Source organism: Theobroma umbraticum, unplaced genomic scaffold (genome assembly GCF_002168275.2).
Source record: "Theobroma umbraticum cultivar Fairchild unplaced genomic scaffold, ASM216827v3 scaffold_51.0, whole genome shotgun sequence".
Taxonomy (NCBI): domain Eukaryota; kingdom Viridiplantae; phylum Streptophyta; class Magnoliopsida; order Malvales; family Malvaceae; genus Theobroma; species Theobroma umbraticum.
In genome coordinates this window covers 3,247,249-3,268,953 of record NW_018397260.1, presented here as the reverse complement: position 1 = coordinate 3,268,953, position 21,705 = coordinate 3,247,249, and the positions used below count along the sequence as shown (strand labels likewise).

The 21,705-nt window shown below is 31.9% G+C and overlaps 1 protein-coding gene across 2 annotated transcripts; it reads right to left on the bottom strand.

Annotated features, from left to right (window-relative positions):
- Positions 1–12,869: 12,869 nt before the first annotated feature.
- Positions 12,870–20,271, bottom strand: LOC110416774 (putative DEAD-box ATP-dependent RNA helicase 29). Of its 2 annotated transcripts, none has more exons than XM_021428849.1 (11): positions 19,753–20,271; positions 18,169–19,330; positions 17,955–18,012; positions 16,755–16,859; positions 16,306–16,351; positions 15,795–15,871; positions 15,579–15,631; positions 15,045–15,126; positions 14,895–14,951; positions 14,141–14,276; positions 12,870–13,503 (listed from the first exon to the last, which is right to left on the bottom strand). In XM_021428849.1, exons 1-11 carry the CDS (start codon positions 20,126–20,128, stop codon positions 13,283–13,285), a joined length of 2,373 nt encoding a protein of 790 aa, XP_021284524.1. In that variant the 5' UTR covers positions 20,129–20,271; the 3' UTR covers positions 12,870–13,282. The 2 variants fall into 2 exon arrangements, with proteins under 2 accessions (XP_021284524.1, XP_021284525.1); XM_021428850.1 differs by having other exon boundaries at positions 15,795–15,868.
- Positions 20,272–21,705: the final 1,434 nt, after the last annotated feature.

The following is a 21,705-nucleotide window of genomic DNA, read 5'->3' as shown; positions in this document are numbered from 1 at the left end:
ATCAAAACCACCACTCAAGGTCTTGAAGGCAACAACAACATTGACAAACTCAATGGTTTGCCGAATTCAAATCTATTTAACATCCTATCCATGCTTCTCACAAAAGATGCAGTCTGCACTTGCGGTTTATCAAGTATGTGGAGGTTTCTTTCTTCCTCAATTTCTATTCTTGATTTTTCTGATGAAGCACACCCTTCAAATGGGTTCATAAAATTTGTGGATAAAGTGTTGTTCCATAATGTGGAATGTATTAAGAGATTTCATATCAATTTTCAAAGATAATATGAAGATCTTGATGCTTATCAATTTTTTAGGTGGATATCTGTTTTCTTACAACAAAATGTTCAAGAACTTTATTTATTGATGTTTATTAGAGATGATTTTAGTGGTATGCTTCCTTTGAGTCTCTTTATAAATAAGACACTCGTGAAATTGGAACTACATATTTATAATACTATTGTTATGACCATTCCTACTCACGTCTGCATACTAAGTCTGAAGACTTTCTATCTTGGCAATGTAGACTTTGTCGATGATGATTAAGTTCGAAGGCTTTTGTCTAGTTACTTTATGCTTGAAGAGTTATTGATGCTCTCTTATGGTCAATATAAAAGTCTAATAGAGTTAAATATTTGTAAACCTTTTTTGAAGAGATTGAATTTACATAATCATGGTAATATCTCATATCAACCTTTCCATGTTGCCATTGATGCCCCAAGTCTTGTCTACTTCAAATATGCTGGTATTCTATTAAACAATTATTCATTAGTAAACCTACATTAGATTGTCAAGGTTGATATGAGTGATCTAGGGTATGAATTTCTAGATGTGGTCAACGTTAATGTTGCGAGTAATTTATTTAATGGAATTACTAATGTTTGATCACTACATTTAAATGATTGTTTACTGCGGGTAAGTTTATTGACTTTTTCTTGTTGATGCTACATTTTGAAATATAGTTGGTACAAATATCTTGTAATTGATCATTTCAAAATAGACCTAAAAAGGATGCTTGTAAATTCTTGCCTGATAAATTTGTGTTTTTAAGTAATGTAATATCTTGAATTTGCAATTTTGTTGTAATTTGTAATCTAACATTGCTTTGTTGTTATTATTATTATCGTATTTTTAGGCTCTAAGTTTATGCAAGAAGTATGTGCTTGTGTTTCACAACCTGGTCTATATAGATATTAAAAGAAAGAATTGATGGCATAACATTAGACTGATTGAGTTGCTTGAATGTTCAATTAATTTGGAGACTCTTATCGTTCATAATGTATGAATTAAAATACATGTAACAGTTATTCTACACATTTGTAAAGTTCTAAGCTCTTACGGTTTCCTTTATCTTTTTGCGTTCAAGAATATTTTGGAGATCTATTTTGGCATCAACTTGAAAAGGTACTTTCTTTTCTCTTGTATGACCACCTACCCCATATGCACCAAAATCACCGCTCAGTGTCCTGAAGGCAATAGTAGCATTGATAGCAACACGGATAGACTCAATGCTTTACCAGATTCAATTCTATCTGATAGTCTGTCCTTGCTTCCCACAAAAGATGCAGTTCATACCTTCATTTTATCATGTAAGTGGAGGTTTCTTCTACCTCAATTTCTACTATTGATTTTTGTGATGAATAACACACTTCATATTTATTCATAAACTTTGTGGATAGAGTGTTGTTGTTCCATAATGTGAAATGTATTGAGAGATTTCATCTCTATTTTCAGAGATTCTATGAAGATGTGGATGCTTATCAACTTTTAGGGTGGATATCTTTTGCAGTATGGTGAAGTGTTCAAGAACTTTCTTTATGGATACAAATTATAGATTCTAATACGATGCTGCCTACGAGTCTATTTAAAAGTAATACATTAGTGAAATTGGAACTATTTGTTTATAATATTCTTATAACCATTCCTACTCACATTTGCCTTCCAAGTTTGAAAAGTCTCCATTTTGGCAATGTAGACTTTATCGATAATGATTCTTTTCTAAGACTTTTGTCTGGGTGCCTTATGGTTGAAAAGTTATTAATACGCTAGTTTAATACTGTTTAGAGTTTAAGAGAGTTACATATTTCTAAACCTTCACTAAAGAGATTGACTTTAGAGCATGAAGATGATACCTTAAATCAACCTTTTCATATTGGCATTGATGCCTCAAGTCTTGTTTATTTCATATACTTTGATTGCATGGTAAACAACTATTCATTAGCAAACCTACATTCTCTCAACAACATTGAAATGAGTGCTTTACATCCTCGTTTTGATCACTTAGTCGACCTTGATGCTACAAATAATTTGTTCAATAGAATTAGTAATGTTTAATCACTATCTTGCAATGATCATTTACTTTGGGTAAATTAAATTACTCTTTCTTGTTGATGCTATATTTTTGAAATATAGTTGGTACAAATGTAATTTTATTATAATTTATAATCTACTGGTGCCTTTTTATTATTATTATTTTTTAATTTTAGATTTTAAGTTTGTACGAGAAGCCTCTACTTGTGTTTCGCAACCTGGACCATGTATCGATTAGAAGGTAATCTTTAAGGGAAAGACCTAGACGGATAAAGTTACTTGAAAGTTCAATTAACTTGGAAACTCTTATCGTTCATACTATATCAATTAAGTATATCTAACAGTTACTCTACGCATTTGTAAAGTTGCAAGCTCTTACGGTATGTTTTTTCTTTTTGGAATTAGGGATTTATTGGAGATCTATTCTGGCATCAACCTGAAAATGTACCTTCTTGTCTCCTCTCAACCTTTAAAGTGATTGAAATCTATTCATTTTGTGGTCATATGAAAATAGTTGAGTATTTCCTTAAGAATGTAAGAGTTTTGGAAAAGCTTAGAATACAAATTGTCTGGGATGTTGGAGAATGTACCAAGATTATCAGAAATTGTTGATGGTGCCAAAGGAATCAAAGATATGCCAAGTGAAATTCATTACTGGATTCCTACCATGAATTAATATAGACATTTAATTATTTTTTAAATCTTTTTGATATTTTTTAATAAAAGAAACTTTCTAGTCCTGATTTTGTGTCAATTTTTTTTATCCCAAAATCAATCATTTATTATTTGTTAATGCCTTTTTCCTTTTCCTTTGTCAAATATTTGGTAGTGAGTGAAGTATTTGTCATTATTTTTACAAATTTTTAAATTAAGGTTTCTTGGGTACTTTAGGAGCAGATAGAGCTAGAGTGAGAATGTTAGTTTTTGAGAGAATGGAGGGACTTTGATCGCGAGTAATAATTAGTTAACCCATGGTTTAAGTGGCTTATTCCCATTCCCTCTTCTCCTCCCTTCTTTTTTTTAAGTTTCAAACTTAGTGCCTAATGGTTTTTGTTTTTGTTAACATTATCACTTTAATCGATTAAAACAAACTTTAACCGATTAAAGAGTTATTAACTTGAAGGGCTCTAGTGAACATAACTGTTTTAACCAGTTAAAAGAATTTTTAACTAATTAAAACTTTACTGGTTTTGGCTTATTCTAGGCACACTAAATCATTTTAATTGGTTAAAGAAAATCTTAACTAATAAAAGCAAGTTCTATCTTATTTCTAGAATTCCTATAGCTAATCAAAATATATTCTTAACCAATTAAAACATAACATTAAAGCTTATTTTACAAAATATATCAACAAAAACATAATCAACTTGCTTCAAGCCAAATTCATACACATCAAGCATTCATTATTTACTCTCATTCACTATTTAGCAAGTATGACTGACCAATATGAATCAAGCATTTTCAAGAAATTTTGTGATTCGTATATGAAAATAATAGCAAAAAAAAAATCATCAGTAAGCATTTTTAGCGGGCATTCTTCCAAATCATTTTCAAGCGGTTATTCATCCAAGTCATTTTGAAGCAAGTATTGTAAGATGCATTCTTCAAATTATATATGAAATTATCAATTCAAGGAGAACTTACACAGAAAGTATATCATTATTAATAAAGTATGACCAAAGTATTTTGCACTTATTGCAATCATGTAAGAGAATATTGTCATCAAGTAAGCATTAACATGATTACAAGAAATAAAATGGATGTCTTCATTAATCATAATTTCAATTTTCATATATATAGACATATATCCAAAAAAAATGCAAGCATTAAACTTTAATGTAGTACATGTTATTTTTCAATAATTTTCATAATTCATGAGTAATACAAAAAATTGAGAATCAAGCATTCAACTCATGAATATGTAAAAAGTGAACATACAATCATCAATGAATGCCAATTGTCAAGATTCAAGAAAAAATTATTCAATCTAAGCACATTAGGCATCTAATGCTAACTTAAACTATAAGCCATATATCATTTGACATGTCAAGTTATTTATAGCTAAAGTTGGATGCACACAAAATCTTTAGATCATGTAAACATTAAGGCTTAACGAAGACATAGTTAACATTTAAATGCATATTCAAAAATAAATTTCAACTATGTCACCTCACAATATATGTCATGATTAAACTTGACAATTAAATTCATATTCAAATGCACAACTTAGGTCAAATTTTAGACTTCAAACCTTAAGGCCAAGCAAAATGAAAAATCATGTAAGCATGTGTCATGACTAATACAATAGATGAACCAAAATTTATTTTCATGAAGTTCAACAAGTTCATCATGATCTATCTCATAAGTATAATCAAAGAATCAATCTTAAAACAATCATTTAAGTACAAGTATAAAGCATATTTCAAGAATTGATCTTAGAATTCATTGAAAAGATTTTTCAACATAAGCACATGAACATTTCATTCTTAAGAAATGATATTATATATGTAATCACACAAATTCAAGCATTCATGAATAATTTCTTATTTTTCAATTTTAACATTGTAAACATACGAGAATTTATGGAATCAATATGAGTTTCATGCTTGGGCATAGATAGATTTAAGCAATCAAGAAAGTTTTTTCATATTTCAACAAATGTTGCAATTTTAAGAACATATACTTCCACCCAACGATCATGAGAATACTCATAATGCATGTTTTAAAGAGTCAAGAATCATCTTTGAAAAGGAAATTCACGGAAAAAAATATTGCAATGGATACAAAATGAAGTACAAAGACATTTTGAAACTCAAAACCTGTCCAATTTGGCTTTAGAGTACTCAAGAATCAACTACATGTCTCTGGTGCTCAACTTTTTATTATTCCAACAGCATTGTTTGTAGTTTGTTCTTCAATAGTCTACTAGCTTTGCTTAGGAGTCGATTATACTTGATCTTTGCACATTGAAAAGCTAGAAAAAAAATGCAGACCATGCAATGTTCCAAGGTACAATGATCTCAAAACACAGATTTGTGTGAGAATAATTTAGAATGTCATTTTAACCATGTTTAGAACATTATTTTGGACATGTATGATCAAAGATTCTTCACGAAAAACATGTGAACTCAATTTTTGCTTTTATTGCTCATTGTTCACAAGCGTTAAAAGTTGAAATGCTCATTTCAATAATTATGTCTCTAATATGCTCGAGCATGTTCAATTTTCATTATGATGCACAAACACCATGTATGAAATGTTCAACAAGTATTTAGGCAATGTTAAGCATGACAAGCAATTAATCTTATATTTTCAAAAAAATTTTACACAAGATATACTTGTTTTAATTATTACACCCTCAGAAGACAAAACTTTCACTCAAATTCACAAGTCATGAGAGAAATATCAAGTAGGATGAAATTTGAGCAAAGTCAATCGATCAATTTCAATAAAAAAAATAAGTTTTCTAAAAAAAATAATTTGATAAAGATTTAATCTTTCTTTTCAAAAGTTTTACACTTAAAACATACAAGATTTGAGTTAAACATGTTTTGTACAAAATCATGAGCTCAAAGTAATTCAATTCTGTTCAATTATGCTTTTAAACAATTTATGCAATGGGTTCTAAGCATAATGAATCACATTTATGCATGCCAATGGTCATTTTCAAATTCAATTTTCCTTGTTTAGACTACTAGAATAGGTAAGCATGTAAATCATCAAGTGTGCTCATATGCCATCATATCATCAACATCAAACCTTTTATGTTCAAAATTATCCTCAAAAATAATTTTTTCTAAAAAAAAATATGAAATCAATATAAAAAAACATGAGGAAATTATATCAAGTCAATTTTTTACATTCAAGTTAAATCATTAAAGTTCAAACGTATAAGAAAACCAAGCAATTTTCTCAATCATAAGAATGAATAATTTTTTACAAAAGCATGAGAATATATTAATGATCAAATGTAAGTGCATGCTTAATCTTTAGGCTTATATTGTTTTCAAGATTATACAATTTATAGCATGTATCATATCTAATCCAGTTGTATAACCAAAATTTATCAATAAAGTTAAAAAAAAAGATAAATAAAGAATTATGCACTTAAAATTCAAGCAAGTAAAGGTAATCAAAGTTCTCAATTAAGAAAAGAAAATAATTTTAGAAACCAAGCAAATCAATAAAACATTCACTAAATAAGCAATCAAAATTCTCATTCAAGCAAATAAAAGGCTTTTTACTATAAAGATCACCCATTTTCTTTTATGTGTGAGTAGAGAACATCCATTCTTCAAAAAATTTTCTTTCTTGCTCTAGCACACCTGAAAGAGATATTTTTTATTTGATTTTTGATATCCAAATAGCTTTGGATCCTTCAAAGTTAATCTCATTGCACAAAGTTTCTTTTGAAACTCACACTTGTCTAAATTTGTAAGGTGCGCATTTTCTAGTTAGACAAATATATGAACAATAACAAAAAAATGTGCAATGATTGCATTTGATCATTTTGGAAGATGGGGAATTCACAAAAATCTTTTGTTTCTCATTTAATAAATCTTCAAATTTCTTTTTCACATCAAAATTTTCTTTTTTCAAAATATCAATTTTCTTCCAGTAAGCTTCAAATTCCTTTTTCAAATTTTCATTTTCCTTTTCCCAGTCAATTTTTGTTTTCATTAAAAATTCATCTTCAACATCAAGTAGAGAAATGGTTTTCTTGTGTTGCAAATTCATTTTCTTAAACTCAAATATTAAATCCATAAAAGCATCATGCAGTTCATCAAAAACATATAAATTAAGTTCACAAGATAACAAACTTATCTTTATCTCATCAAAAGCCATGAGGCATATTTTAATTTGATTTAAGGATTGATCTTCACTTGATTCTTTATTTGCACATGCCTTGTTGCTTGTTGAGGATTGATTCTCATAAGGCTTGTCTTCCAATTTCTTTTCCTCCTTTGTTTCTCCATATAACTCTTATAATTTTTTTCAAATTTCTTTAGCATTTTTATTCATGAACACTTTATTGTATTCTCTATAGTCAAGTGCACAAATAAGAATGTCTATGGCTTTGGAGTTTATTTGTACTTTTTTTGTTTCAGTTTTTGTCCATTTACTTCTATCTTTAGGAGTTTTCTCACCATTTATCGAATTAGTATTCATAGGAAGAAAGGGACCATCAGTAATGACATCTCATATCTCATAGTCACAAGTCGTAACATAAATGGATATCTTAATACTCCAAAATTGATAATTGGTTCCATCAAATAGAGAAGGTCTATTTATGGATTAACCCTTAGCATCATTAGAATTTTGAGTAGCCATTAGATCTTTCCCTTAAGATGTTAAGCTTTAAAATCAAAAGTTAGGCTTTATACCACATGTTGGTCCCAAATGGAGTACTAGAAGGGGATGAATAACACAAAAAATATTTTAAAGAAAACTCTTAAGTCTAAAAAACTCTTAAACACTTTTAGAATGGAAAGTTTAAAACTTGTTAAGGTTGAAAGACAGCAAGTACAGAAAAGGTTAAGAGAAATGGACTAAACATAATATTTATAGTAGTTCAATCCACTTGACCTACATCCACTACCTTGATCTTCCTAATCAAGGATTTTCAATCAAACTTCACTAAAACCAATGAAATTAAGAGCTTTCACTAAGTTTTTACAAGAAAAACTTTTAACCCAAGCGCTAAACTCTTACAACAATCCTTAAGCTTTCTTAAGCTTAGTAAACCCCTTAGAGTGTCTTGCACACTCTAATCAATCAAGAAATAAAAAAAAGATTGAGTACAATTAATTACCTAACTGATCTAAGATTTACAACTTCAAGCTTAAACATTTTACAACGAATAAGAGTGAAATACAACTGTAAAGAAAAGGTTCTTGGTCTTCAGAGCTCAAAATCACTCTTGGTAGCTTTTCCCAATTATTCTTGACTATTGCAAAAGTTTTAAATACTTGAGAGACTGATTCTGGCCATTAGAGACAGTTTCTAGCCGTTACTAGCCTTTATTTTATCTTCTAGTGATTAAATTCAAATGTGCAAACAGAGTTCCATTAACTAGTTACAGGCATGCTCTAACTGATTAAGCTTTTTCTGGCTTGCACTATTTGGCAACTTTGTTCACTATGTTAGCCAGCTAGATAAAACTCTAATCGATTAAAAGCTTTCTATTTCCAATCTTTTCCAAGTAGCAATATTCTTTTAATTAGTTAGCTTTCCCTTTAACTGATTGAGGCTTTACTTCTATTAACCTTAATCAATTAAAATTAGCTTTAACTAATTTAAAATTTTTTGAACTTGAATTTTTCTATTTTGGCTCCCTTCAACGGTCAACCTTATTTCAAATTTGGATTTTGGCATTTGAAGGTACCAAAGTCCTGTGTTCTAACCGATTATCCCAATTCTTTAACCAATTAGCATGCCTTTGTTTTCAGCTTCCAACACTTTCTTAATCAACTAAGCCTTGTGCTAACTGAGTAAGGCATTACTATCTTGCTTTTGTGTAGCGCCCAGCTTTACCTTAGCTTTACCTTAACTAGTTAAGGTTCCATATTAATCCGTTAACAACATTCTATTTTCACTAAACCTTTTTTTCTTTGCTTCTTTAACTAATTAACTCATCTTGTAATCAAGTTTCTTGACTTGCTTCCAAACAATAGATACGTGAAGGGTTTTAAACTTTGTCTTGCACACTTAAATAAAGTAATTAGACATCAATGAAAGGGAATGGTTTGTTATTGTAAAAAACATCTGAAGTCAACAGCCATCAAATTTCCTACTACGACACCTTGAAGTATGATTTTCAATTTTGCTGGAATTGCAGCAATTTGCGTAGTAGTGACACAAACACCTACATTCGAAATAGGTTGAACCATTAGTGAATTAGGTTGTGAATTGTTAAAAAAAGTTTATTGGCATGGCAAAATTATTTTCTCCTTGAGAGGCAACAGTGGCTTGGGAATCAACACATTTTCTTTTCCCTTTCTTTTTTCCCTCATAGTCAAGTTTTGTGCATTATTTTCTACCCGCTTTAATTTTCCTTCATCCTATAAATCATGAACAATAATAGAGAAGGTATCGGCAGCATATTCATGCATTCTAGTATCACTAGATGCATTGAGAAAATCCTAAATTTTTTCTTTCCTGGCATTCGGTGATTTTTGCATGTTAACGTACCTATTCTTTATTTTCTCATCTCTTTCATCAATAGCAATAGCATGGAATTTGTTGGTTGTTTTCAGCAAAGGAGTTTTAGGGGCATCATCATAAATAATTTCCCCATTGCATGGCAATCTTTCGATCAACAGTCACCTATGTTTCATTTTTTTTTTTTTTGTTATCATGTCAAGTTGCAGTTTTTTCTTCTTTTTCTAGTCAGGATTTTCAATAAACTACTCTTGATTCCCTATTGCATGAATGGGACTGTTTCCTAGAACATTTTTTTTCCACATTCTGTTGCAGTACAGTGGAAGGTCCTGAAGCCTTCGATTTTCTAGATTTATTAGGCTTTTTGCCGAGAACCAAATAAGTAGAAATATCATGACCAACGTGAGAGCAATGAGTGCAATATTCTGGCATTTTGGAGAACTAAACCTCCTCTGTATAACCACCAGCATTAAGGCCCGATTGTCTATCATGGATCACTATTTAAATGAAGTCCTTAAGCAGATTAAAACAATCATACTCTACATAAAGCCTTGCCATGCTCAGTCTGGTTCCATTGGTTGTAGATTCATTGACATATAACGGATTTTCAATTGATTTGTCAATTGCTAAAAGCATCGACTTCTCAAATAGATGCGATTTTAGGTTTGGGAAAGAGATGCACACAAGCACAATTGATGGCTTTTTTTATTTCTAAATTGAAATCAAAGCTCCATTTAAAAACTTCCATCTTTTGATTGGCTATGAATCCTGCTTGGCGGCCCCAAATCCTCTTGAAATCATACTTATTCAATAAGTTAATGAGTATGTGTTTGTAGTCTAACCATCGAATGTTATAGGCACCGGAAAGACTAACAACGGTGAAAGCTTATTGAATAACCTCCATTTTTGGCATGCATATAAACTCCCCGATGATAGAAAACTTGAAAGGTTGTGATAGCTCTTCGATTTGTCAATAAAGGAAAAACCACTATTGAATTATCTTTATAACATTCAGGCTCACGATTGGTGGTTTTTCACTAGTAGTGGTGGGCAAGAAGGATTTTTTGATCGCCTTAGGGAAACTGGCAGAGGCATCATTGTCGGTGCTTTTTTCAAGAGGATTAGGCGATTGTCCATTGGCTGAAACTTAGGGAGGGGAAGTTGTCGAGTGAGAGAGAATTTGACATTTTTTATACAAACATTTTACTTGTGTTTTTTTTTTTTTTGTTAAATACAAGAAAAGGCAAACCATAAAGATATCAAGGAAATGCGATTCTTTTGGTTTTTTTTTTTTTTAATTTTTCTATGTGACAAAAATTACAGGCACAAATAAAGAGCACAAAGACTGCATAGGAAATTTCCATTCCATCTCTCCATAAATCCTCTGTCCTTATTTTCTACTCCATTTCATATCCCAATTCTCACAAATTGCCACGTCTATTTTCCAATTATTAAGTTAATACTGATTTTTATGTTTTTCTCTTTTATCATTTGTTTCCTATTTCTTTCTAGTCTCTCCATTCTTTTCTTTCTCCCCGCCATGACAGAGAGGGTTTACCCATCATCTATAGTAGCCAAATGGCAGCGTCACCCCAAGCACCTCTAGTAACCCTTCCTTCCCAACCACTAAACCTTCCACCTTCTCTAACGCCCACAACCCATCCACTATTGCTAACGCTGCTTTTGCTGCTCTTGTTGTGTTTGGACCATCGTAATCACCATAGAGGATGCTATTCTATATGATTTTGGATCCTTTGAATAATCAATCTTAGATAAGTTTTCTAAAATGAGGAAAAGAAAGGAGAGATTACGATTATGAATGATTTAAGCTTTTAAGTTTGAGATCTTATAAGTTCCTTGGTTCAGTTCTTTAATCAAATGATTTGTTAAAACTTATGTTTTGGGTTGTGAATGGAGTTTGAAAGTTGCCTTTATGGGTGAGAAACGAAGTTGAAAGAACTTTAATTTGATGTAGTTTGACTTATTGTAGGTGATAATCTAATTATAAATCATAACAATGTTGGAATTGACTATTAATTTTGGGAATTTTGTGAGTTTGAGTTTAAGTCAAGTTCAAAATTTTTTCTTACTAAACATTTGAAAGTTTTCAAGAACAATATTTGACAATTAGCTTAGGTGATTATTTAGAGTAAAGGAGAAAAGGATGGGAAAAATATCAACATTTGAAAGTCAATATTTTCTTTGTTAGACTCATGTGGAGAGTTAGCATTTTTTTACCAGGTAAACGTTTTGCCATGTCAATATTATGGCACATCATTTCTATTAGTGTCATGTCAACTTGATCAAAATATCACATTTCAATTCACACAAATTATTGTACAAAGATTAAATTTATACTTTTTGCATAGTATAAGGACTGATTACATAATTTAACCTAAAATATAAACATTAGACAATTTGTGAGAATTGAGACAAAACATGTGGTCAGAGGATTTGGAATCCAAAAGAATATATTCTCAAGCAATTGAAATTTGAACAAACTAGCATTCTAATGGCTATGATAGGGATTTTTTGGTCCTTTTTAAGAATATTTTTACGCCAAAACCAAATTTTATTAATTTGCATTTCAAATATTGAATGTTTTCAATTTAGACATAATGTTAAAAAAAACTCTTAAACTATTTAAAAAAATTCAAATAAGCCCTTCATTCTTTTATTGCTTTCAAATAAATCAATATATTTTTATTTAAGGTCAAATAAACTCTTATGATTAATGATTGACTAATTATTATTAGTAAAAATATCACTTACCATTTTATATCCACATGGTATTTTATATTCATATGGCATTGACATGGCATTGATGTACAATGTAAAAAATGTCATATGATCATATTATTGTGCCAAATTAGCATGACACATCATCATCAATTATAATCAATCCACATGTCATACCATTATCAAATTATGATATGTTAATATATCATGTCAGCTCCACGTGATATAAAATGACTAATGACGTTTTGATTAAATCAATAATTAATCATAAAAGTTTATTTAACTCAAAATAAAAATATAAAAACTTATTTAGCTCAAAATGAAAATACATAAATTTAAAACCTAAAACTGATGCCGTTAGCAGGAAAAATGTAAAAGAGGGCAAATTAAGATGACAAAAGATTGGCTACTCAGGTCACAAACAAATACAAGTTTTTATTAATTTTAAAATTCCAATTTCAATTCCATCATCCTTTCTTTCAAGATGTAGAAGTTGGCCTGCGATTCAGTTTATGAACAAAGATAAATCATATTGCTGGATCATGCTAAAGCTTTTCCACAAGTTTTGGCCACTTTGCTCAGTAGGAAGGAACAACTCTGAGCGAAGAACAAGGAGTACTTCTTAATACAATTGTGCAGCTACACCACTTTAAAACAAAGAGTTTTAGATGCTAGAGTTGAATACTTATATGAAAGTAATAATTTTACAAAATGATTAAAAGTAATTTTGTCTACATAATTTTTTTGCCTATTCGGTAATAACCATTTCCCAGTTTCTCCAAAAATAGTCATTCCAACAACACTTACAAATGAACCAAACAATGCCATTTATGTGAGCAAAAGGTACAGAGGATAAACATGCCCTTACTTGAAGAGGGAAAAAAGCCTTGTGTGGCATATATATAAACACATCCCATATAACTGGATATAATGAAAGAGAATGAGCATCAGCTGTGCCATTAAAACAATTGTTGGAAGCTCAAAACTTTTTGCTAGTAACCACCTTATATCATATGTCATCTGCTCTCAACGACTCTGCAATGATCTCTTGGCAATCGAATCCCACAAGCTTCTGCTACTTGGACTTTCCTCTTTTACCACTTCTACCAGATTTTTTACCTTTGTTCTTGTTGCCTTTGCCCTTCATTAATGACATCTTATTTGCCTTTTTCTGCCTTTCCTTTCGCACCTGTTCAAGATCTTTAATTTCTGAACGCACATGAGCATTAGGCACAGAGTGCTGTGATTTCTTGTTCCCTCTAAACTTTCTAGCATTACCTCGTAATCGATAGTCTCCTGCATGAAATTGTTTGCCCAAATAAATAATAGATTGATTCTACCATCACAAGACTAGCAGCATTATAAACAAGTATCAAAGTTGCAGACAACACAAAGAGGGATGGCTAACTGCTATTACAAGCAACATTCAATTTTGAGAAATGGAAAGGGATAAATGCAATGACAGATTTGGCACTATTATCATTCCATAGAAAGTACAATGTTACTTGTTCAACCATCCAACTGTTTGTAAGAGCACTGTGCATGTTTATTTTTCAACATACAGTGCAGATTTGATAACTGAGAAAGTCTCGTATTAACAGCTAGTATCATGTTGGGAGAATGATGTAACAGTCCAGTTAAGCAGCTAAAAAAGGAAAACTTGGATAAGGTGCCACAAACATTATGGCCAATGCAGAAACAAGTTAAAAATGAGCAGAAGCTGAATTAGTTTGCAAAGAGCAGATAGAAAGATTTAAGCACGTGGCTAAAAACAGGAGATGTAGAACCAAAGAAAAAATCAAATCCACTATCAAGTGTATGTTGCATATGGCTACAAGGAACTAATCTGGGACATATAGTAGTAATAAATTGGAGCACATCATCAGTATCCAAGAAAAAGAAAAAGGGAAAAAATGGGCAATCAGAGCCCCACCTGATGAGTTTGCTGTCTCAGCATTCTCTCCATTACTTGTTCCTTTGAGAGATACTTTTCTGTGAGATCGTTCTTTCCACTTCTTGTATATTCCTGTTTTCAGAGCTTTTACTTTTGCACCACTCTCCGTCTTAACCTGAAAACAACAGAAAGTAATGTGAGAGGTCCCAAACCATCAGGTTAGTTACTGAGCTAGTCCACCATCTTTGCATGAATCATTAAAAACCCTCATCGATAAACTACACCTTCATCATGACAATAATTATAGACAATCCCAATAAAGTTATCTCACAACTCTCAATGTTCTTTTGTGATGGACAAGAAAGACCTGGCATAGATTCATTGGCAAGCTAGTTGATAAGATCAGTTACAACCATAGGACTAAGCCATCAAAGTAGCATTGTTTACAACCTAGAAGACCTTGCCTAACATATAAGACAGAATATCGATAGCATCAAGAATAACTTATTTATAATGAAAAGGTAGAAAAAAATTTCCTCCCACATGCACCAAAACGACCAATGGGTATAAAAGCAGTCAATAAAGTCATCAGAGACTGAAGCCAAAATGCCAGGGATGTATTTGAATGACAGAATGAGCATTGCCATATAGCTCAATATAGCAACAGAATTGTTCACTGGCTATGGTTGAGATGGCATCCAACGTATCTTAAGCGATAAGCTTGAAAGTTGAAACTAAAGGGAAGTGATCATCCAGAAAGACAGGCACAAATAGAATCAACAAGAAAAATTACCTTTCCACTAGCTGTAACACGTTCACCATTATTCAATTTGACATACTTTTTACTCCTCTGCACACAAAGGTTCATATGACTTGAATTAAAAACCAAAAAAAGTAGTTTATATAAAGTAAAAAAGATCAGTATTCAAATAGCTCCAAGCACCTTATCCCAATGAAATCTGGTTTTTTGTTTCTGCAAACCTTCACTATCATCAGCAACAAGATCCAGGACAGCAGAATCCAACCTGCAAATACAAAAATTATTTTAGCATACATGCAACCATTGCAGACAGGAGAATTAAGTCCCAAGTACATGAATATGTTTCAAATTTAAACAGCAATTTTTTATCAATTTTTGTTTTCTCATATTGCGTAAGAGCATACATGCACATCTTGATTAAAGCAGAATCTTCTTCCACTGCAACATATGCAAATGTAAATGGGATTACCAGATATAAAGTGAGACACAAAGAACGAGGTCAGATAAGACTCAAACAGACATCAACTATACAAGAGATTTAGATGGCAAGATAAACTTGATAACTTATAATGATACATTCTCTAGCGTCAAAATACTTGCCATCCGTCCAATCTCTTCCAGGAAATTTAAATTTGTATATCACCAACTCCTCACACGGATAGGGGGAAGAACCAACAGGCAAAATGAGCTAAGAAAATATCAGGATATGAACTTTACCTATGTGATCCAAACCCTTCATTACTTCTTACTGAGAGACCAGCCTCCATATGCTGAAAGTGATAGCAATATGCACACAAACTAGTTAGCAGATTTCACACATTAAAACAAAACTCAAAGTTCACATTAGAAAATACAACCAATTGTAGTATATTATTGGCAATCTGAGACCACAATTGAAAGGAATTTCCGTTGGAAGATCTGAATGTAACGTACATGATTTGTTGGCACAGCACTTATATAATACTCCTCATCCTTGAAGTTTGTTGCCTTTCTTTTAGAACCACGAGCTTCTAACATATACAAAAGAGAATAAAAACATTTTATCTTGAACAAAACAGAAAAGAGTAAATTCTCTGAGAAGACCCATCATTTATTAATTTATAAATATAATTGTTAGGACAAACACGGTTAGTTACATGTATTTTCGTTAAACTATTTGTTGCTGAATTTTACTCATTGGTTAAGTGTTGGTTTCCTTTTACCCCAGTTAAAAAGGGATCTCACATTTTGCCAACAAACCTGGCTCATAAGATCCTAGAATATTTCTTATGAGCTCAACCATTCAAAGCATAAGACGTAGCTCCTGTTACCCTCTTCATCCTTCTACTCCATATAAATAGATAATGAATAAAAAAACCACTCTATGAACACAGGGTATTCAGTTGGAAAGAGAAAGAGAGCTCTAATTAGAAGGAATAAATTAAAAACTGAAAAGGAAAAAAACCTTTTATCTCCTTGATCTTCGAAGCAGTAACTTCAGATTGATCTTCCTGCAAATATTCAATATGAACTTACATAGAAATGAACAGACAAAATGAGATATAATAAAAACTGAAAAACTTAATTTCCAATAAAAACATTGAAAGAAAAGCTCAAACCATTTATAATCAACCATGTTTGTAACTAAAATAGGTCTAAGTCAACCTTTTTCTCCAAAACCATGATTCAGGACCTCTCAAAACAACCATGAAATTTGAAAATAGATCACAAAAATGATCATACTATTGAAATAATTCCAAAAATGACTAAAAGGTCTAGCAACTAGCCAGAAAAATTATACACCAGATACAAATTCTATAAAGATATCAGAAGTGTAGTTTGTGTGTGGGTGGGTAGCAAATACTAAATAAATATAATGTTATGCAACCATCATTTTGCAAACAGAAAACTAACCTTGTCCACATGATTGCTAGAGCGCTGCTTATGAACCAAATTAATTATCTCCTCATGTATAGCTCTCTTCTTCTTCATCACATCGACCCACTGACTAGAGGAACCCTACCATTAAGCCATAATTCCAATGCAACATATTAAATGAGGAAAGAAGCAGCATTGTGAATATTATGAAGAAAACATATAAAAAAAAAATTGGAAGATATACACAGAAAGTAAAGGAAAAAAATTCACATCTTATGGCACAAATAGTTCATGTGACCGTCAAGAAATTATTGCATTGCTTTATAACAGTGAGGAAAGAACATTTGCCTCGGGGAGAGGAAGAGGTAGAAAACCACATTGCAAATGTGGCAATGCCATGACCAACTCCAAATCTTATGAGATTCATTGTGCTATTAGGTTGTATGACTTGGCAGAAAGAAATCATGTCCCCAAATGAGGGACAGGATTGCTCCAACATTCTACGACTTTCCTTCATGGGGATGTCTAGAAATTCAACAATAGGAATGCAAACAATTCAATTAAAAATAATGAGAAAGTTTCCAGCTTAGGTTTGCGGGGATCCCTCTCTTTTGGCATGCAAAAGTTCTTTTAATCACTAAGAACAAGCAATTGTTTCTACTTGGCTCCTCAATATCCTGTAAAAGTTTTCCAAATAAACTTTGCTCCAAATTCTACTTCATTTTCATCATTATGATCTCCAGGTCTTTTTCACAGGTTTTGTCATATCTCATCTGTTATTGGTCAGCTTTGACCAATTTAAACCAAACAAAATGCAAACCATTGTGGTTTTTCAACACGATAGTGCGCAGAAAATAGAGGACAAGAATGCTTCACCATATTCTCAGTGTATTAATCTAATACAACATTTTAGAGACTAAAGCATAAAAGATACAGAAAGGACAAAAATTCATAATATTTACGTTGGAAAGATCTTTTAACTGCTGGTAATATGCCTTGATGCACTCATGTAAGTGCCCTTCTCAAACTACAGATTGTACATTCAGGTCAGTCAAAAATTGACAAGGAGTGCAGCATAATTGTCTAGGACACTAGCTTGTACTAATGCAAGAAAGAAAGAAAAGGCAGAGGACTCAGACTAGGTAAGAGCCAAAAGCAAAAAAGGTAACCAACGTACTTAGAAAGTACTCAATGACAATAGAAAGAAAACACCACAAATAAAAATTGCAGAGTTACCTGCGAATGCTTTGATTTAGCAGCTTCACCTTCAGCTTCCAGAATGGTCTGCTTGGGTCTGGTGTAAATCAGTAATTGTAGAGTTAAAATTTTGCAGCTTCAGAATCTCACAAATTAAAAGTGAAAAGGAAAAACACACAAAAGCCCAAAGCGACAGAGAACTTAAACATTAAGCAGAAACATATTGCAGATGAAAGGCTGTTATATCAATTACCTGAAAGCCTTCAAGCGTTCAGAAAATGCAAGTGCCACCAATTCACCTCCTTCCAGAATGTTTTTGAAGATTGGATGCAACCCTTCACGAGGCAAATCCTTTGCTCTTTTAATGGACTCCCGTGCAGGTAAAGGTTTAGTCTTTGAATACAAGCGAAAAGCATTTGTACAGGTTTTTTGCAAATTATTCAGTTCAGCAGATGAATCAATCATTTCCCTAACCCTATCTGAAACAAGATCAATAATTTTTTGAGGGAAACGCCCATAAACAGTTTCTCCATTTGTAATTGCTTGATCAATTTTATTCATTACTCCATCCATATCCTGCAAAACCTCCTCTTCAGTAGGTGCAGCCCTGATTGGTCTTGAGAGAAATAGATGCAGATCTAGAAGGTATGGAAAATCCTCAGATGTCACAAAGGAAAATGCAGTACCAGTCCGACCTGCCCTTGCTGCTCGTCCCACTCGATGAACAAAAATTTTGGGTTTTGGAGGGAAGTCCCAGTTGATGACATTATCAAGTAAAGGTATGTCGATTCCCCTAGCTGCAACATCTGTCACAACAAGCAACATAGTTTTTCTAGATCTGAATTTTGATATATTAATTTTCCGAGCATCTTGATCCATATCACCATAACATACAGAAGGCTCGATACCCTCTTCTCTAAACAAAATATTAAGGAACTCCACATGATGTTTTGTAGAAACAAATATCAAAGTTTGCTGATCAGAACTGATATGGTCCCTTACCAAATACAACAATGCTGCATGTTTTTCTTCCTGGCGTAAGGTGAAAAACATAAGCTTTAGGTCAGGGCTAATCTTGGTTTCCAAATCAAGCCGCACAAGCTGAGGGTCTCGCAGACCAGCCTTCGCAAACTCAGCAAGGGCACTCGGTAATGTTGCACTAAAGAGCAAGGTCTGACGGTTTTCACTAAGCTGGGTAAGGATTTTATTCAATTGTTCAGCAAAACCCATGCCAAAGAGAGAATCTGCTTCATCAAAGACCACATATTCCACTGTACGAAGTGACATATCGTCAACTTCTGTTAGATGGTGCATCAGTCTACCAGGAGTAGCAATAATAATATCAGGGTTCTGTGCTAACTCTTCAAACTGGTTTTCCATGCTATCACCGCCAACAAGCAAACTAATACAAAGATCTACAACAAAGACAACAGCTTTTGATAAGTTGGCATTAACGATGGCAGGCCAATCAAAAACAAATTCTTAGTCGGTTATAAAAACTTAGCAATATTGCAATCAGTTTAAGATAATGTGGGTGTCATCTTAGGATTTTTTTTCCTATTATTAATGCTATTTGATTGCATTTTCTTTACATTTTACAACCCTTAGCAGTCTCTCAAACTCAACACAAAGCAACCTAATCAATTTTAACGGGAAGAAGCTAAGGTTCTGTCTGGTTATTACTTTTACTACTGTAAAGCTAAGAAACCATGCATTTAGCTATTCACAAAATTTTTAAACCTTTTAATTATTCAATAATTTAACAAATAAATTATGAGTAATGAAAAATGAACGTTAAAAAATCACTTCATGAAAAATTTTAAATTAAAAAAAAAACCTGTAAATTTTCCCAATTCCTTGGTGAACTTCAATGTCTGCAGGGCCAGATCTCTAGTTGGAGATAAAATAAGGGCTCGGACACCGCCCTGAGGCACGTGCTGCTTCAGCTTCTCCAGCATCGGCACCAGAAACGCCGCCGTTTTCCCCGAACCTGTCCGTGCCATGGCAACGACGTCGTTTCCAGCAAGAATAAGCGGCATGGTCTTGCGCTGAATTGGAGTAGGGACTTTGTACCCCTTCCGCTTGATTCCTCTGTAGACATTAGGGCTTAGGTTCAGCGACTCGAATCCGCCTGATTTGGCCTTTTTCTTTTCTTTTTGTTTCCGTTTAAGCTCCGCTTTGGAGCTTACCAGAAGCTCCTTTTGCGCAGCCATCTATGCCTGCTGCTATCGTTTTTCTTTTTCCAGGAAAATGTTTTGTGGAGAAACAAGCAGAGAGGAAGAGAAGGAAGCGGCGGACGGGTAGAGTCGGCTCCTTCGTTCTGCTGACAGTTCCGACCAAAAGTTGCTTCAAACAATGGCCTAAAACCCTGAGCGGTTTTAGGTCTCAAGATTTTTGGTCTAAAGTCGGCCCAAAAAGGTTTTTGGGCCTTAGAAATGGATTAAAAGCATTACAATATAATTTTTTATTTTAACACTGGTGTCGAGTCATTTATATTTATTTAATTCTTTTTTTTTTATACATTGATAGTTCATTTATTAAATTGAAGATCAAACAAAACCATCGACAAAAAGAAAAAGTAAGAGAGGCGACTTCGGTATCAAGAATTGTGTAAAAAAAATTATCCTTTTTTTATTTTTTAAATATATTAATGATATATTTAATCGAAGAAAATAAATTAACTAATCTCGTATCCCTTATTCCATAGATATAACTTTATCTCACTAAATAGTCATTTCAAAAAATAATCAATTTCTTGAGAAGTTGAAATAAATCTCCTTTAATAATGACTTTTCTGCCAAACCTTCCTCTTCTTCTTGATCCACAACTAGACCTGGTCACAAAGATTTAACTTTGTTTAAACAATCCATTTCACTAGATATGTTGGAGATCCAATCCAACTCAATTAAGCTGTTTGAAATTTTCACTAACAATTTCTAGACCTGGAAAATTTAGATGCAACACGTTAACATGATATGAGAAAATACGGGATTAAATAAATTTGGGTTTAACTTATTTAGTATTTAATCGTGTTTGACATGTTTAAGATATGAAAATTTTCGTGTCTTATCGTGTTAAACACGAGTAACACATTTAAAACATATTTAAACATGTTTAATTAATCGTCTTAATAGTGTTATCATGTTTAAACGTATAAATGTGTTTAATCGTGTTTTCGTGTTTAAACGTATATACATAACACGTTTATCAAATTGTTAAAAATTAATAATCAAAAACTGTTTTAGCCTTACTTAAATAATTTTAAATAATTATTTTAATAAAATTTTTAAATTTTATAAAGATAATAATATAATTATGTCATGCCCAAATCTTAATTTTTAATTTTATTTTGTTACATTTGATGTTTTTGTTTTGTTTGGTTTTGTTATAATTGTTTTTATAATTATTAATTTTAAAATTAAATAATAAAATTATATTTAATTATAAATATTTTTATTAAATTGTATTAATTGTGTTAATCATGTTATTAATCGTGTTTGTGTCATATATTAACACATTTAATAAACATATCTAAATATGTTATGTCGTATTATACAGTTATTAAACGTATAAGTGTACATATTTTAAATTTAAAACATAAATAATATTCATGTCGTATTCATGTTTAACTTTAACATGTTTTGTGTCTAATTGTATTTGATACGTTTAAAACACAAAAATATAAATTGCCAGATTTAACAATTTCACCAAAGCAAAGTGTGAAAATGGTTATACCTTAATTTGATGTGGTTGTCAATATGGCACTTTGAAAAAAAAAGGAGGGGGTAAG

What these genes read in the sequence shown, in the direction of transcription:
- LOC110416774 (XM_021428849.1), bottom strand. Translation starts at nt 20,128, where the DNA reads ATGGCTGCGCAAAAGGAGCTTCTGGTAAGCTCCAAAGCGGAGCTTAAA. An exon ending in CTAGCAATCATGTGGACAAG is followed by an intron (nt 16,352 to 16,754) that starts GTTAGTTTTCTG and finishes GAATATTTGCAG; the next exon opens with GAAGATCAATCTGAAGTTAC. An exon ending in GAAGATCAAGGAGATAAAAG is followed by an intron (nt 15,872 to 16,305) that starts GTTTTTTTCCTT and finishes TGTATATGTTAG; the next exon opens with AAGCTCGTGGTTCTAAAAGA.